General features: G+C 37.9%; 1 protein-coding gene and 1 pseudogene across 1 annotated transcript; both read right to left on the bottom strand.

The window, feature by feature from the left end:
• Positions 1-1879: 1879 nt before the first annotated feature.
• LOC127683691 (olfactory receptor 51F2-like) lies at positions 1880-4912 on the bottom strand (annotated as a pseudogene).
• Positions 4913-5472: 560 nt separating this feature from the next.
• LOC127683586 (olfactory receptor 51F2-like) lies at positions 5473-7543 on the bottom strand. Its single transcript, XM_052180933.1, has 2 exons — positions 6623-7543; positions 5473-5496 (listed from the first exon to the last, which is right to left on the bottom strand). Exons 1-2 carry the CDS (start codon positions 7541-7543, stop codon positions 5473-5475), a joined length of 945 nt encoding a protein of 314 aa, XP_052036893.1.
• Between the last annotated feature and the right edge of the window lie 10916 nt (positions 7544-18459).

Here is an 18459-nt window from a genome sequence, read left to right as displayed (position 1 = left end):
TTTTATTCTTCTTGAAGCCCTCTATCAGCATCATGAGCTGTGATTTTAAATCTAAATCTTGCTTTTCTGGGGTATTGGGGTATCCAGGACTTGCTGTTGTGGGTGAATTCGGTTCAGATCAGGCCATGTTGCCTTGATTTCTGTTAATAATGTTCCTACGTTTACCTTTTGCCATCTGGTTATCTCTGGTGTTAGTTGGTGTTGCTGTCTCTGGCTGGTGCTTGTCCCTCCTGTGTGCCTGCAAGCCTGTCTCAGCACCCCTGGATGACTGGCTTTCCCCTAGCACAAAGTGCTGTGGCGCTGCTCAACTGCTTGTTGCAGGTGGAGCCCTGACAGTCTGTGTCCCAACTGATCTTACCCTTCCTGTTTCCTGTGTTTCCATCTGCACCCATCTCCTTAGTCACAGGGGCAAAGACCAAGGCCTCATCTCTAAAGGCTGAACTCCCTGCGGAGTAGATATTCCCTAGCTGCCCAGCTCCTGGGTGCAGGTGGGGCCCTGGCGGACTGTGTCCCAAGTGATCTTATACTCAGGTTTTCTCTATGTTCCCATCCACACATGGCTGCTCAGTCACAGGAGCAAAGATGGCGGCCTCCTCAAAATGTCTTTATATAAAAGCTCTTTCTTTAGGTGTTTAATAAGACGAATAGAGAAGTGTCCTTCCTGTTTACTTTCCAACAACTCAAGTTCACATCCATGAGAAATGCTCTTCTCACTTTTGACAAATACCTATAACAAGGAAATATCCCTTCTTGTGATGTTAGATGTTGACACTAGATGGCCCATTATATAAATCCTTAATGTACCAGAATAAAGCTAGCAGTAACATATAATTCAGGATGTAACCTTAGTTCTGGTGTAAATAACTATCGAAAGAGTATAACAATGTTATGATCTTAACTTTTTTCCTAAAGTAACTAGATACAAGAACTGTCAGAGTTATTTTTTATTATTTCCATTCTCTTTGCATTTTGCCCTAAAATGCCTGATGTCTATTGTGTTGAATGAAATAATTCCCATTTCCATCAAGAGTATTATGTCTATCTTCCATCTAAATGGTGAGAGGTATATTTATTAACAACCTACACTTTGCCCTAAGACCCAAAACAAGTATAAAAATGCATATTAAAACATTTCTACATTTATTTCTTTATTCATAAATGGAATGCTGACTATGAAATAAGTCTTGCTTTGTCTTGGGTAAAGAAACATTAACTATCTTTGATCTCTCAAGATGGTTAGAATGATTTGGCCTTCTAGTCCTCTTGTCTGCACTTGAGCATTATTGCAAGTGCAGTACAGAGGTCTCCCTCCACACTCAATTGACAAAGTGCTGGGGATATAAACTATACTTGTTATTTTTCATTGGTGACACACACTAAAAATCTTCTCTGAGGATATGAAATATGAATGCTTGACCAAAATGTTAGATTCCTGATGGTAACATAACCTGTTCAATAAGAAATAATCAGATATATTGTACAATTAAGTAATATGGACATGGATAGTTGTCATGGTATATATAGGTAATTACATTTGGTAATTTAGAATGATAATTTATATTTTATTTCCACTTATGAATAGAAGTAATGCTATTTCTGATAATAAAGAAGAGAGTTGGATAGCAATATCATTGAAATCTTTCAATAAGAATAAGGAAAGACACTGCTATCGTGACATTTTAGGTAACACTGATATCTTGAAAATCTAGAGTTTACATTACTCTCTTTTGGCTCATAGATTCTTTCTTGCAATCAAATCTATCATTTTGATAGCTGTCAATATTAAAATGTTACAATATCTCTCAGCATTCTATCCTCCTTAAAGGTCACGTTCTTTTTCCGTAGAGTGCCAAATGCACAAAACATATGAAACAACAATCTAGCTCTTTGTTATGGTAGAATGGAGAATGTTCAGCACAGTCTTGCGTATCTGCTTGGTCTTCACACTGTAGATGATGGGGTTCATGACTGGAGGGATCAGCAGGTAGGCATTGGCAATCAGAGCATGGGCATAGGGGGAGCTTGTCTGCCAAATCTGTGGACAAAGGACAGACTGAGCAGTAGAATATAGAACATAGACACAGCCCCAGTATGAGAGATATAAGTGCTAAAGGTTTTCTTCCTCTCTTCTGGAGAAGTAATGCTGAGGACAGTTTGAATGATCAGGATATTTGCAAGGACGATGAAGACACAGTCAACTCCAGCAGTGGAGATAAGGGCAGTGAGCCCTACTGCACTGTTGAACCTGGTGTCTGTGCATGAGAGTTTCATGATATCTGGGTGGAACCAGTAGGAGTGGCGGGGCACATAGCTGCTGCAAAAGGATAATCTTTTCAGGAGCACTGATGGGGAGTCTGGATTAGGGTTCCTGAGTGATGTTTGCTATTCTTATTACTACTATTTTAAGGTCAGTTAAGACAGAGGCATACCTAAGAGGGTTAGAAATGGCCACATAACGATCATAAGCCATAGCCAACAGCACTGAGGATTCCATGACAGTGAATAGTGAAATGAAGAACATCTGTGACAGGCAGGCATTGAAGCTGATCTCCCTGGCATTGAACCAGAATATCCTCAGCATGGTGACCAGAGTGGATATGCAGAGTCTGAGGTGGGTAGTGGACAGCATGGAGAGAAAGTAATACATGGGCTGTGGGGGCTGGGCTGATGATAATGGTGAAGAGAATCAGGCTGTTCCCTGACAGTGCAGTTGCGTAGAGAAAGCAGAAGGGAATGGAGATCCAGGTGTGGAAGGCTTCCAGCCCGGGCACACCAGTGAGCAGGAAAGTGATGGAAGAAGCTGTGGTGTTCTCTAAGGTTTATATATTGACTTCAAACTTCAGTATTTTCAGCTGAGTGTCCTACAATGATAGTATATATTGTTGATACACCCAGTACAATGTGGGTCTCTTTAGTAAACATTTTTGAAAGACAATAGCTATTACAAATAATAGCTTGTTACATATGGAGTAGGAAAACTGAAGGAACAACTGAAACTATTCCCTTAGAGGAACAAAGCCATGGAATGAAGAATTATAAAAGGATGTACTATATTATAAGAACTATAGTACACTAAGTGAATTAAGCCAGACTTAGGCATAAATCACGGCTTTTCTTTTTCATGTGGAATCATTTTTTAGAAGCATATGAAAACATAAGAGGGAGCAATTGTATGTTTTTTTTTTATTTTAGGAGGGGTGTATTTTAGGAGGGGGTGACTAGAGGACCAGACAAAATTTGCCATCTCTTGCCTCATTAAAGGGCAAGGAGGGCCTGAGATTGGCTCAGCAGAAGAACATCACATAGTAGAAGTTCTGGGGTCTGTCCTAGCACCAGAAAGAAAGCAAGAAAAGAAGGGAGGGAGGCAAGGAAGGAGTGTGGGAGGGTGGGAGGGTGGGAGAGATAGAGAAAAGGAGGGAGGAAGAAAAGAAAATCATACCATAACAAAAATATGTACAATAATGCTTTTTTTAAAATATTTTTATTTTCTATATTCTTTGTTTACATTCCAAATGATTTCCCCTTTCCCGGATCTCCCCTCCCCATATGTCCCATAAACCTTCTCTCTACCCATTCTCCAATCACCTCCCTCCTTTTTCTCTGTCCTTATATTCCCCTCCAACGCTAGATCAATCCTTTCCAGGATCAGGACCCTCTCCATACTTCTTCATGGGAGTCATTTGTTATGCGATTTGTGCCTTGGGCATTCAGAACTTCTGGGCTAGTTAATATCCACTTATCAGAGATTGCATTCCATGTGCATTCTTCTGTGATTGGGTTACCTCACTTAGGATGATATTTTCCAGATCAAACCATTTGATTAAAAATTTTGTGAATTCATTGTTTCTAATTGTTGAGTAGTATTCCATTGTGTAAATATACCACATTTTCTGTATCCATTCCTTCTTTGAGGGGCATCTGGGTTCTTTCCAGCTTCTGGCTATTATAAATAAAGCTTCTATGAACATAATGGAGCATATGTCTTTATTGCATGCCGGGGAATCCTTTGGGTATATGCCCAGGAGAGGTACAGCTGGAAGTGTCATGTCCAGTTTTCTGAGGAACCACCAGACTGATTTCCAAAGTGGTTGTACCATCTTACAGCCCCACCAGCAGTGGAGGAGTATTCCTCTTTCTCAATATCCTCTCCAACACCTGCTGTCTCCTGAGTTTTTGACCTTAGCCATTCTGACTTGTGTGAGGTGAAATCTCAGGGTTGTTTTGATTTGCATTTCCCTAATGACTAATGATGTTGAGCACTTCTTAAGGTGCCTCTCGGCCATCCGAATTTCTTCAGGTGAAAATTCTTTCTTTAGATCTGTACCCCATTTTTAATAGGGTTATTTGGTTCCCTGTGGTCTAACTTCTTGAGTTCTTTGTATATATTGGATATTAGCCCTCTATCAGATGTACGGTTGGTGAATATCCTTTCCCAATTTGTTGGTTGCCATTTTGTCCTTTTAACAGTGTCCTTTGCCTTATAGAAACTTTGTAATTTTATGAGGTCCCATTTTTCAATTCTTGATCTTAGAGCATAAGCTATTGGTTTTCTGTTCAGGAACTTTTCTCCAGTGCCCATGTCCTCAAGGGTTTTCCCCAGTTTCTTTTCTATTTGTTTCAGTGTGTCTGGTTTTACGTGGAGGTCCTTGATCCACTTGGAGTGGAGTTTAGTACATGGAGATAAGAATGGATCAATTCGCATTCTTTTGCATGCTGACCTCCAATTGAACCAGCACCTACATTTGACAGAGGAATTCTTCAGGTGTATTCTCTATCAACTTTCATCTTATTCTCTCCAGACAAGGATTCTTACTGATCATGAGGCAAGGTTGTCAGCTAACTAGGAAGCCTCAACAAGTTCCATACCTGTCCCCCATAGTGCTGGCTTTTTTCTAAGATAATGACATCCCATCTAAACTTTAACTCAGTACCAAAGGTCCTACACCTAACTAACTTGAATTGTCTTTTCTCTGCCCAATGATGCAGCAAACTTGTCAGAATACTGGACAGTCCTAGGTCCCAAGAAATTTCTGCCTTCACTAGACTGAGTTCTTCAATGAGTACATAACATTACAGTATGAACTTTGGCAGATCAGAAATGGGATGTGGGATTAAAAATAGCAGCATTTCTGAAGAATCAATGTAATAACAGGCAAACAGAATACAGGAGGTGTATGATAATGGCCAATGAAGATGACAATGTTGGAGCAGTGCACACAGGGAAGGAGTGGCATCAGGCTTTACATGACAGTTTGAAATGTTCCAAATGTACCCAGGAAACTCAGAATTGTAATGGTTCTTCAACCTGCTCTGTGAAACAAGACAATTGTACTATATCACTACTAAACTCTTTTAGAACAGATGGCCCAAAGTTACAGATTTCTATTTTTCTAGGTTTCCTTAGGAATCCAGAAGACCTCCATGAGGATAATAAAATCTTTTTATTCTAATGCAAAACAGCAGCGGTAAAGTCTATTGCTTTCTTGAATGCAACAGCTGTGCTTACAAGTACACAGATGTTCTTTGGTGCTTTTCTCTCAGAGCAGGCTGAGGAGCTGAGGTCTTCTGCACAGGGATAAAGAACATTTATGGGAACAGCTGTCTTGGGATTTCTAAAATTTCTTCATCAGGAAATTCCAGATGGAGATGCTGTGGACCCCAGAGGATGAGGCTCCCATGGGCTCCTTCTACTTTATGGTTTCCTTCCCCTCCACCTCACTGTAAGCTCCTTCAGTTTCTGTGAAGAAACGATCTTATAAGTCTTACTTGCAGTGTCAGAAATCCACCCTATAAAAGCGCATTTGTGAAAGTCTCTCCCCATCTATGTTGGTATGCAATGCTGAGTGTCTTAATCTTGTGTAGGTTCTGTGCAGGCAAGCAGAGAAGCTTTGAGTCCATTGCCCTGTAACCTTTAAAAAGATGTTTCTGTTGTTACTGCTCCATAGACAGCCAAATATTCTTCATTAATTTTTTCCAAAAGCACTTTAAAGGATTTAACATGATGTAGAGTTTAGCATTAAATTGATACAGAGAACAGAACATAGTCTTTCTCCATCAAGAACTAGATGTAAAAAATTCTTTGTTTTACCACAAATTCTTTGTTTTCATTAATTATTTTTAATTAAGATATATTGGAGTACCAGATGATTCATTTCAATCGCATTTTCTCATCGATTCTTTAGTGATTCTACTATTACATCTTATTCAACTCCGAATAGTTGAATGACAATAATTATCATTTTAAAGGTATTATGTAAATTATACAATTATTAAAACATATATTAGGGTCTTTATGATATGGGACATTAGTGGTTACATAATCTAGAGGACTAACATCAATTTATCAATGATCATAAGCACACTTTAACATATTCTGACAGTTACAGCAGTAATAATAATATAATAACTAGACAACATGATATCTCTGTTATTAGGGAATCCAGAGGAGTCTAAAACTCCATAAGCAGGAACTTACAAAATTAGAATAAGTGAAATGTATTTGTTAACAGACTCTTTCAAGGTACAGTGTTAAATCACACAAGTGAATAATAAAACAGAAATTGAAGGCTCTCTTTTAAAAAGAACTTTAAAATTTTCCTAAGATGGATTAAAAAAAAAATACTTTCACCATGGCCTTGCGAATTTGTTTGGTTTTCACACTATAGATTATGGGATTCATTACCGGAGGAATGAGCAGATAAACATTGGCAATCAGAGTGTGCACAAAGGGAGGGGCATGTTTCCCAAATCTGTGCACTAACGACAGGCTGATCATAGGGATGTAGAAGATGGCAACAGCACTGAGATGGGAGACACAGGTGCCAAACGCCTTTTTCCTTTCCTCCTTGGATGCAATGCAAAGGACAGAATGAATGATTAGAACATAGGAGAGGAGGATCAAGACAGAGTCCAAACCTGCAGTAGAGATGACAATGGCCAAGCCAAACGCACTGTTGATCCTGGTATCTGAGCATGAAAGCTTCATCACATCAGGATGGAAACAGTAGGAATGATGAAGCACATGACTACGACAAAAAGACAGACGCTTGAGGAGCAGGAGTAAAGGAATAAGAGCTGTTGTTCCCCTAATTATGATTGCAAAGCCCACTGCAATGATTCGTGGATTGGTTAAGATCATAGCATACCTCAGTGGGTTACAGATCGCAATAAATCGGTCAAAGGCCATCACCAGGAGGACTGAAGATTCCATGAATGTAAAGCCATGGATAAAGAACATTTGACCAATGCATGCATCAAAGCTAATTTCTCTAATATTAAACCAGAATATTCCCAACACAGTTACCAATGTGGAAAGGCACAGACCCAGGTCTGTGAAGGAGAGCATGGACAGGAAATAGTACATGGGTTCATGGAGGCTTGATTCAGTGATGATGATAAAGAGGATCATGCCATTCCCAGAGATGGCGATGGCATACAGACAACAGAAAGGGATGGAAATCCAGGTATGAGAGGCCTCAAGACCAGGAATGCCAGTGAGGAAGAAGACTGTTGGGTAGACTGTGCTCTGGTTGAAGGATGGCATGGTGACTGAAGGAAGCAGATACCTCTAGGTGAAAGGCACACATTCTGTAATGACAACAAAAAAGAAATGCTTCAAATCTCTGCTATATATCATGGAGTTTAGAAACACTGAAGAACCAGTTTTTGTCTGTCGTCATCAATGGAAAGATCCATTTATGTATTAGATATCAAACTGAACACAGGTGAACTTGGAGAATAAACAGCACTAATATTTGTAAAGACACCCAAGCTTTCAGATCTGTATTGTATTGTTCATGGGCTTCTCTAGTCTTATATTTAAAAGGAGACTGAATTTGGTAATAAGAGCTGGCAGGATGGCTCAGTAGAAAAGGCAAGTAAGTCAACCCTGTTGATTTTAGTTCAATACCAGAACCCACAGGGTAGAAAAAGATCATCTACTTCAGCAAGTTGTCATTTGACCTCTTTCCACAGCCATGGTACATGTTCATGTATACACATGCATGAGCACATGTGTACACACATGCGTGAACACTCACACACAATTACAAAGAACAAAAACTATAATAAGGTGGCTAGAGAGATGGCTCAGCAGTTAAGAGTACTGGCTACTCTTCCAGAGGACCCAGAATTAATTCCTACCACCCACATGGCAGTTCACAACTGTCTATAATTACAATAAAAGAAAAGAAAAATTTAAAGGTATATATACAAATAAACCTCCCTGGGTGATACAAGTAAAAGGTTTGCACTGGTAGTAATCAGAAATCTAATTATTTGTAAGGAAAATTCTGCCTGCAGAAGGATGATTTTAAAAGATGACCTCACCGAGAACTAACAACTCATTAGAAGCTTATGGAAAATCACTGAAGCATAACTACTTTTACAAACATTGTGGTTTCCTATTTTTCAAAGGAATATTAATGTTAGAGTGAGCGAATGTCTCCTTTTCTGATTTTAGGCACATAAATCTGAAGGATTGAGGTCACTACATTATTTCTTTTTTAAGCTTTTTTAACTCCATATTTTTTTTCTCTTCAGCATGTTTGATTTTAATATAAATGTCTGTCCCTTCCATCCACTGATGCACATGTTTACAATGTGATGACTGAGTTAAAATCAGGTGAGTTGTAACATTAACGCCTGCAAATGACCCTGAGAACAAAACCACTGAAAAGGTATGAATCTCCACTTAAGTAGAAGAATCAACTAAAGCTGTGACATTCAAGGAACATGTCTGTGATGTTAGAATAGAGCACAATAGGAAACGATCCAAAGGAAGCCTTTTAAGTATTGTGATAACTGCCTTTCCATTAGGCTTATAAAGTGGCAAGATTTATCTAGGCTATTTTATAGGTTTCAGTCTGGGGCTAAGCATTTCTCTTATTTTAGTAGCATGGCAGCTTAATGTGGTAGAAGAATCTCATAAAAAAATAACCAAAAATCAAAAGGGGGTGGAAATTATCCCATGATGAGTATCAAGAGCATGCCAGTAAGAGCCAAATGCCTCTTGATATAGCCCAGCTCTTAAAGTTCCCACCACCTACTCTCAACACCTAGCCAGGAACCCTACAGGATAGTTCAGATCTAACCACCAGTCTCTCTGTCTCTTTCTGAGCAGTCATAACATATAGGTGAGTATTAAGTGTTTGGGCTCTGCTATAATTTTTCAGAAGCAATTCACTCATGTACTTGATAGATTCTGTTAGATGTCTTGCTGGGCATCCTCCATGGCTCTGAGGTTTAGGTCTGAGGGAATGGGCGACTGTATGTCCCTGAGTCATTTTCACCTTGGTGGCCATGAACCTAATGGACCTAACAGATTTTACCCAAACACAAAAGAATATACTTTTTTTCACAGTGCCTCATGGAACTGTCTCCAAAATTGATCATATACTAAGTCACAAAGCAAGCCTCAACAGATACAAAAAGATTGAAACAACCCCTTACACCTTCTCTGATCACCTTGTATTAAATCTGGTTGTTGTTCAACAACAACAACAACAAAAAGCCTACAAATTCGTGGAAACAGAACAACTCTCTACTGAATGGCCACTGGGTCAAAGAACAAAGGAAGGAAGGAAGAAGGAAAGAAAGAGGGAAAGAGAAAGAAAGAACTTAAAGACCATTTAGAAATCAATGAAAATGAAGACACAACATACCCGAACATGTGGGACACAATTTAAACCGTGCTAAGAGGAAAGTTCATACCACTAAGTGTCTCCATAAAGAAATTGGAGGAATGCTATGTGAGCAACTTTAACAACACATCTAAAATCTCTAGAGCAAGATGAAGCAAATGCACCCAAGAAGAGTAGATGGCAGGAAATGATCAAACTCAGGGCCAAAATCAATCAATTAGAAACAAAGAGAACTAGACAAAGAATCAACAAAACCAAGAGCTGGTTCTTGGAGAAAATCAACAGGATAAATAGATACTTATCCAAACTAACTAAAAGACAGAGAAACAGTATCTAAATTAACAAAATAAAAAATTAAAAGGAAGATATAACAACAGACACTGAGGAAATTAAAAAAAAATCATTAGGTCTTACTTCAAAAGCCTTTACTTTACAAAAAATCAAACACTCTAAATGAAATGGACTATTTTCTAGATCGAGACAATTTACCAAATTTAAATCAATGACCCCTATAGTCACTCTGATTACTAAACCACACAAAGACTCAACAAAGAAAGAGACTTTCAGACCAGTTTCCCTTATGAACATTGATGCAAAAATACTCAGTAAAATATCCACAAACCAAATTCAAGAACACATCAAAAACATCATCCACATTGATCAAGTAGGCTTTCTCCCAAGGATGCAAGAATGGTTCACTATACAAAAAAATCATCAATGTAATCCACCATATAAACAAACTGAAAGAAAAAGCTACATGATCATCTCATTGGGTGCTGAAAAACCTTTGCCAAAATCCAACATCCCTTCATGATAAAAGGTCTTGGAGAGATCAGGGATACAAAGCACATACCTATACATTATACAGCAAGTCAATAGCCAACATCAGATTAAATGGAGGGAAGATTAAAGCAATTCCACTAAAATCAGGGACAAGGCAAGGCTGTCCACACTCTTGTATCTCTGCAATAGAGTGCTTGAAATTTTAGCAAGAGTAATAAGACAACTAAAAGAGGTCAAGGAGATGCAAATTGGAAAGGAAAAGTCAAAGTATCATAATTTGCAGATGATATCATAGTATACATGAGCAATCCCAAAAATTCTACCAGAGAACTCCTACCGCTGATTGTAATTTTTAAACCTTGCAAAGTGAGAGTTCTGGATGGGGTTTTCATCCATGATCTGCATTTGTGTTGCTTCCCTCTCCCCTCACCATCCTGGCCCCTTCCTCTGTACCCTTTAGTCTTTCTGCTTTGCTCCACTGTCTTCTCCACGCTGTCCCTTAAAGCAGTTTTATACAGTCACATGGATTCCCATCACATTTCTTTTCCTTTATCCTTATTTAGATCCACCTGGTTATGCATGCTTAAAAGTTGAAGGCTAGACACACACATGAGGGAGAATGTGCTATTTGTCTTTCTGAGCTGAGGTTACTTCACTTAGTAGGACATTTCCCGATTCCACCCATTTCCTGAAAATTCATAATGTCATTTTTACAGTCTTAAATGTGAAATGAATTAATAACTGTTTATAATTACAGTCCATATTTGTAGTAACTATTTTTAATGTTATATTTTAAGTTAACCTAACATATTAACTTGTTCTAGTTTATCTGTTGCTAAGTACTGCTGAGTTTATATTAATCAATTCCTTTAAACTACATAAATCTTTTTATAAATAATCTAAAGAATTTACACTGCCTGATGGATTCTTAAAGTCTTCAGTGTTCCTAAACAGACACATCAGGCATAGAATTTTCAAAATAGGTCTACGAGGAGAGGAGGAGAGGAGGAGAGGAGAGGAGAGAAGAAGAGAGGAGAGGAGAGCAGAGAGGAGAAAGAGACTAATCCCAAAACTTACAGGACAAGAGATTCTTCTAGAGAGGCTCAAAACCAGATCTGACTTCTGACACTGGCTCCAAAATGGTTCCGATTTGCTATAACCCCCCCAAAAGAGAAAAATCTTGCAATGGGAACACTATAAGGCTTGAGACGAGGGGTTTTATGAGGAATCCAGGAGCTGTCTTGTAAGAGCACTTCCCAGCAGAAAGCTGAATTCCTAGGAGAGACCTCCACATAGCTGTGTCCTGCTAACCCTTTCTGCTCCAAATGACAAATGGATAATTTATATTTGGTTTTAGTTCTCTTTATTCTTACTTCTTCCAAGATCCTGTAGGTGAGTTACACTTTCCAAGCTCATTCAAAAACAATGCCATCCCTAAGGGGACAAAGCCCTGCACAGGGCCAAAGCCTGGGAGAAACGGTTTAACTGACTGACCATGAGTTGTTAAGCTTTCATTCACCTGTTTCACAACCATCCTGAGACACAGAACGCATGAGGAAGAGGAGCTGCTGAGTGATGCCATGTGTAGTTACTTGATTCAGATTTCAAATCTTTCCCTGTGTATTCTGTATCCTTTAAAAATTGTGGATCATGTACACAGAGGCAAAGAAATTAACAACTTACTTAACAGAAAAAAACTAAAGGCTACAATATTTTGTGAGTTCTTTGTGCATCACTTGCCAGTTTATAAAAGATGATCAGATATCTTCTCCTAAACTGTTATTAGGATATTTACTATTATCAAGAATGCCCTATATGGCCTCAAAACCTCTTATTTAAAAGTGGCATTGGAGTTTTGTGTTGATAATAAAGCCTCTAACATTTAATAGCAGCATGGAAATCCAGTAACTTCATAAACTGAGAATATTATTTTGCAAAGGTACCTACTATTCAAATAGATATCTGCATTAAAGTAGCTTTAGAGCAGACATGTTAAATAACCTTCTTCGCATCCCCTTTTTGTCTAGATCCCTGGAAAAGACTAGGAAAACATGTTCTTTATCAATCTAGTTCATCGTGAACCTAAGAAAATATGTTCTCCTTTTTGGGCATCATCTTGACTAGCAGAAACACTCCTTCCCTAGAAAGCACTTCAACAGATGGGAAGGCATTTTCAAACTTTTGACAAATGTGCCAAGAAATGTATGACACTCCATGGGAAAAATGCACAGTTCAAATAGTTGCTTCCAAGATACTGAAGTAAAAGGAGATTCCTAGTCTATTACAGGACATAAATATGAAAATCTTACTGCCCTGTTGAAGACATTAATCCTGGTCTATGAGCAAAGATGTAGGATATGGGACACAGTTATAAAAATGCCAAGATCTATTTCAATACAAACAACAAAGACTGAAACTATTCAGAAGTTAAAGAAATAACTTGAGTAGATACCCAGACAAAGGACACTGTGATTAGTGTTTATTTTGACAAGATAAGACTCTCTTTAACAGCCTGTATAAGGACTTGATATTTTTTTACATTAAAGGTGTTTTTTATTAGATATAATCTTTATTTATATTTCAAATGATTTCCCCTTTCCAGGTTCCCTCCTCCCCAAAGTCTTATAAGCCCTCTCCCCTCCCCCTGTTTCCCAATCAACCCCCTCTTGCTTCCTTGTCCTGGAATTCCCCTACACTGCTACATCTAGCCTTTCCAAGACAAGGGACCTCTCCTTCCTTCTTCTTGGGTATCATTTGATATGTGATTTGTATCTTCGGTATTCCAAGCTTCTGGGCTAATATGAATTCTCAGTGAGTGAATACCATGTGTGTTCTTTTGTGATTGGGTTACCTCTTTTAGGATGATATTTTCCAGTTTTATACATTTGCCTAAGAATTTCATGAATTCATTGTTTTTTAATAGCCGAGTAGTATTCCATAGTGTAAATATACCACATTTTCTGTATCCATTCCTCCCATTGAGGGACATCTGGTTTATTTCCAGCTTCCGGCTATTATAAATAGGGCTACTATGAACATAGTGTAGCATGTGTCCTTACTATATGATGGGGAATATTCTAGGTATATGCCCAGGAGTGGTATAACAGGGTACCCCAGTAGTATCATGCCCAGTTTTCTGAGGAACCACTAGACTGATTTTCATAGTGGTTGTACCAGCTTGTACTAACAGTGGAAGAGTGTTCCTCTTTCTCTCCATCTCCACCAGTACCTGCTGTCTCCTGAGTTTTTGATCTTAGCCATTCTGACTGATGTGAGGTGAAATCTCAGGGTTCTTTTGATTTGTATTTTCCAGATGACTAAGGATGTTGAACATTTCTTTAGGTGCTTCTCAGCCATATGTATGCCTTGGGTGAAAATTCTTTGTGTAGCTCTGTACCCCATTTTTAATAGGGTTATTTGGCTTTCTTGAGTCTAACTTCTTGAGTTCTTTGTACATATTGGATATTAGCCCTCTGTCATATGTAGGGTTGGTAAAGATGTTTTCCCAATTTGTTGGTTGCCCTTTTGTCCTATTGACAGTGTTCTTTCCCTTAGAGAAACTTTATAATTTTAGGAGGTCCCATTTGTCAGTTCATGATCTTAGAACATAAGCTATTGATATTTTTGTTCAGGAAATTTCCCCCTGTGCCCATGTGCTCAAGGCTCTTCCCCAGTTTCTTTTCTATTAGTTTGTGTGTGTCTGATTTTATGTGGAGGTCCTTTATCCACTTGAACTTGAGCTTAGTACCAGGATATAAGAATGGATCTATTTGCATTCTTTTGTATGCTTGCTGCCAGTTAAACCAGCACCATTTGTTGAAAAGGCTATCTTATTTCCACTGGATGGTTTTAGCTCCTTTGTCAAAGATCAAGTGACCATGGGTGTGTGAGTTCATTTCTGGGTCTTCAATTCTAGTTCATTGATCTACCTACCTGTCACTGTACCAATACCATGCAGTTTTTCACACTATTCCTATGTAGTACTGCTTGAGGTCCAGGATACTGATTCCCCTAGAAGTTCTTTTACTGTTGAGGATAGTTTTAGCTATCCTGTTTTTTTTTTTGTTATTTGAGATGAATTTGAGAATTGCTCTTTCTAACTCTATGAAGAATTGAGTTGGGATTTTGATAGGGATTGCATTGAATCTGTAGATTGCTTTTGGCAAGATGGCGATTTTTATTATGTTAATTCTCCCAATCCATGAGCATGGAAGATCTTTCCATCTTCTGAGGTCTTCTTTGATTTCTTTCTTCAGAGACTTGAAGTTCCTGTCATACAGATCTTTCACTTGTTTGGTTAGAGTCACACCAAAATACTTTATATTGTTTGTGACTATTGCAAAGGGTGTCATTTCCCTAATTTCTTTCTCAGCCTGTTTATCCTTTGATTATAGGAAGGCTATTAATTTGTTTGAGTTAATTTTATATCCGGCCACTTTGCTGAAGTTGTTTATCAGCTGTAGGAGTTCTCTGGTAGAATTTTTTGGGTCGCTTAAGTGTACTATCACATCATCTGCAAATATTGATAATTTGACTTCTTTCTTTCCATTTTGTATCCCTTTGACCTCTTTTTGCTGTCTAATTGCTCTAGCTAGAACTTCAAGTACTATATTGAATAAATATGGAGAGAGAGGGCAGCCTTGTCTAGGCCTTGATTTTAGTGGGATTGCTTCAAGTTTCTTTCCATTCAGATTGATGTTGGCTTCTGGTTTGTTGTTTGTTGCGTTTACTATGTTTAGGTATGGACCTTGTATTCCTGTTCTTTCCAGGAAAGGATAATGAATTTTGTCAAATGCATTTTCAGCATCTAATGAAATGATCATGTTGTTTTTTCCTTTGAGTTTGTTTATGTAGTGGATTACATTGATGGATTTCTGTATATTGAATCATCCCTGCATCCCTGGGATGAAACCTACTTGATCATGGTGAGTGATCGTTTTGATGTGTTCTTGGATTCCATTGGCAAGAATTTTACTGAATATGTTTGTATCGATATTTGTAGGGGAAATTGGTCTAAAGTTCTCTTTCTTTGTTGGATCTTTGTATGGTTTTGGTATCAGCGAAATTGTGGCTTCATAGAATGAGTTGGGTAGTGTTCCTTCTGTTTCAATTTTGTGGAATAGTTTTAAGAGTATTGGTATCAGGTCTTCTTTGAAGGTCTGACAGAATTCTGGACTAAAACCATCTGGAAACCATCTGGTGCTGGTTTTTTTGTTTGTTTGTTTGTTTTGTTTTGTTTTTTTGTTTTTTGTTTTTTGTTTTTTTTTGTGAGACTCTCAATGACCACTTCTCCTTCTTTAGGAGTTATGGGACCATTTAGATGGTCTAACTAATCCTGATTAAACTTTGATAGTTGGTATCTGTCTAGGAAATTGTCCTTTTCATCCAGATTTTCCAGTTGTGTTGAGTATAGGCTTTTGTAGTAGGATCTGATAATTTTTTGTGTTTCTTCAGTTTCTGTTCTTATTTATCCCTTTTCATTTCTGATTTTGTTAAGTTAGATACTGTCTCTGTGCCCTCTGGTTAGTCTGGGTAAAGGTTTTTTTTTTTTTTTTTTTTTTTTTTAAATTTTGTTGATTTTCTCAAAGAACCAGCTCCTGGTATTGTTGATTCTTTATATAGTTCTTTTTGTTTCAACTTGGTTTATTTCAGCCCTGAGTTTGATGATTTCCTGCCTTCTACTCCTCTTGGGTGTATTAGCTTCTTTGTGCTGTTAGGCTGCTACTGTATGTTCTAGCTTCCTTTTGGAGGCACTCAGAGCTATGAGTTTTCTTCTTAGAACTGCTTTCATTGTGTCCATAAATTTGGGCATGCTGCTTCTTCATTTTCAGTAAATTCTAACACCAAGAATAGCCAGATGGAAAAAGGCAAATGCAAGAACATTACCAACAGAAACCAAAGTAACATGGCACCATCTGAACCAAGTTTCCCACAACAGCAAATCCTGGATACCCAAACACACCAGAAAAGCAAGATCTGGATTTAAAATCACATGTCATGATGCTGATAGAGAATTTCAAGAAGGACATAAAAAGCTTCCTTTAAGAAGTGCAGGAGAAAATGAGTCAACAGGTATAAGTCCTTAAAAAGGAAACAAACAAAAAAAATCCCTTAAAGAAATACAGAACATGGGTCAACAGACAGAAGAGGAAACACAAAAATCTCTAAAAGAATTACAGGAAAACACAAACAATTTATTGGATAGTATAATGGTAGAATGGTTACTCCAGCTTGTTTCCTGGGACCATTTGCTTAGAAAAACGGTTGTTCATCAGACTTTTATTCTGATGTAGTCTTTGACACTGAGATTCCTTTCTTCTATGCAGCAAAATGTTGGGTCCTGCTTACATATCCAGTCTCTTAGTCTATGTCTTTTTATTGGGTAATTGATTTTTTTTGTCTTAACTGAAAAATTTAAAGAAACAATTAGGGATAAAAACAATAAACCTGGGATGTAGTTTTTAAATGGACCTGAGTGCCTTACTCTTTTTAAGAAGTACTTTTTAAAAATTGCAGGTTTATTTAACACGAGTCACTATGAGTGTAGCATGGAATTTGGTCTGAGTCATGCACTAAAATAATAGTTTTCTGAAAATTATGGCAGCTTTTGTCACAAATCAGGGTTTGGGACTGTGCACCTGTATCTGAACTTGGCTGGCTTCATGAACACTGTATGAGGTCAACCTGAGCCAAAACTCAATTTTATTAAATTTAACCAAGATTCATCTTTATTAAGTGAGCCTAATTGGAAACTGAATTCACTTATACAAAAACATCTGAAGATAAATTAGAATTTATTTTACACATAGCCTCTGTCCTTCATATGGAACATGTGGAATATAAAATTAACTTTAAAACCAAACTAAGGTTTTCAGGTAACCTAGAGTTTAGAAATGAATTTGGAGGTTCATCTTCAAGATAGCGGCTCTTAGGTCAACATAGGACAGCTTCTGTATTTACCTGCTGTGCCCTGTATGTCATCATTTTAATATCCTAGCCCAGTTCTTCCAGAGTCTCATTTTGCCACCAGTAGTTAATGAAGAGAAGGATGTGGTCACATGACTGAAGTTCCCAGCAATTGGCAAATGAAGGGTAGAAGATGAGTCCAAGGTCATCTTCACCAAAGCAAATTCAAGGCCATACCCAGCTACATGAGACTCTGCCTCAATAGAGAGGGGGATGTTCTGGGCTGGGAATGATAATTTAATCAGACTTGTCCTCCGGGAAAATATATGAAAGGTCTAGTACATGAGGAATGAATCAAAGTTAAAAAGCCTCTGTAGCCATAAATGCTTTGATGAGTTTTCAGGACTCCTAATGGAATGAGTTCCTGCAGCATACCTTTCACCAGCACCAAGAGAATCAGAATGGAAGAGATGAGTTTAACATTAGTCTTACGGACTGGAATCTTTGTGCACATAGGCCTTAGCACTTTAACACATGAACAGTCTGTCTTTCAACTCCATACCATCATCTGTTCTCTCACTTCCTACTCTTCCCTTTATTGGTACTATAGAAGCTGTTTTCTTACAAGTTGAATAAGGTTCTTACAAGTTGATAATGGTTCTGTCTTAATGACTCCTGTTGAATAAATACATATGATTTTACTCTAAAAAAAATGGTTACTCTAGCTTGTTTCCTGGAACCATTTGCTTGCAAAATTGTTTTCCAGCCTTTTACTTTGAGGTTGTGATTGCCTTTTAAACTGAGGTGCATTTCCTGTATGCAGCAAAATTCTGGGTCCTGGTTATGTATCCATTCTGTTAGTCTATGTCTTTTTATTGGGAAATTAAATATATTGATGTTAAGAGATATTAAGGAATAGTGATTGTTGCTTCCTGTTAGTTTGATGTTATCTTTATGTTTGGGTGGGTATCTTCTTTTGGGTTTGTTGAAAGAAGATTACTATCCTGCTTTTTCTAGGGTGTAACTGCTCTCCTTATTTTTGCATTTTCCATCTATTATCCTTTGTAGGGCTGGATTTGTGGAAAGATATTGATGAATGTTTGAACTGAACATATTGGTACTTTCTACA

Source organism: Apodemus sylvaticus, chromosome 1 (assembly GCF_947179515.1).
Source record: "Apodemus sylvaticus chromosome 1, mApoSyl1.1, whole genome shotgun sequence".
Classification (NCBI taxonomy): Eukaryota; Metazoa; Chordata; class Mammalia; order Rodentia; family Muridae; genus Apodemus; species Apodemus sylvaticus.
The sequence above is the reverse complement of the archived record's forward strand: the minus strand, read 5'-3'. Positions and strand labels throughout refer to the sequence as shown.

Bases quoted from the DNA above. Each gene is read 5' to 3' on its own strand.
- LOC127683586 (XM_052180933.1), bottom strand. From the start codon at position 7,543: ATGCCATCCTTCAACCAGAGCACAGTCTACCCAACAGTCTTCTTCCTC. The intron at 5,497-6,622 runs GTATTTTTTTTT...TTGTAAGCACAG, and splicing joins TTCGCAAGGCCATGGTGAAA to CTGTTGCATTCAAGAAAGCA.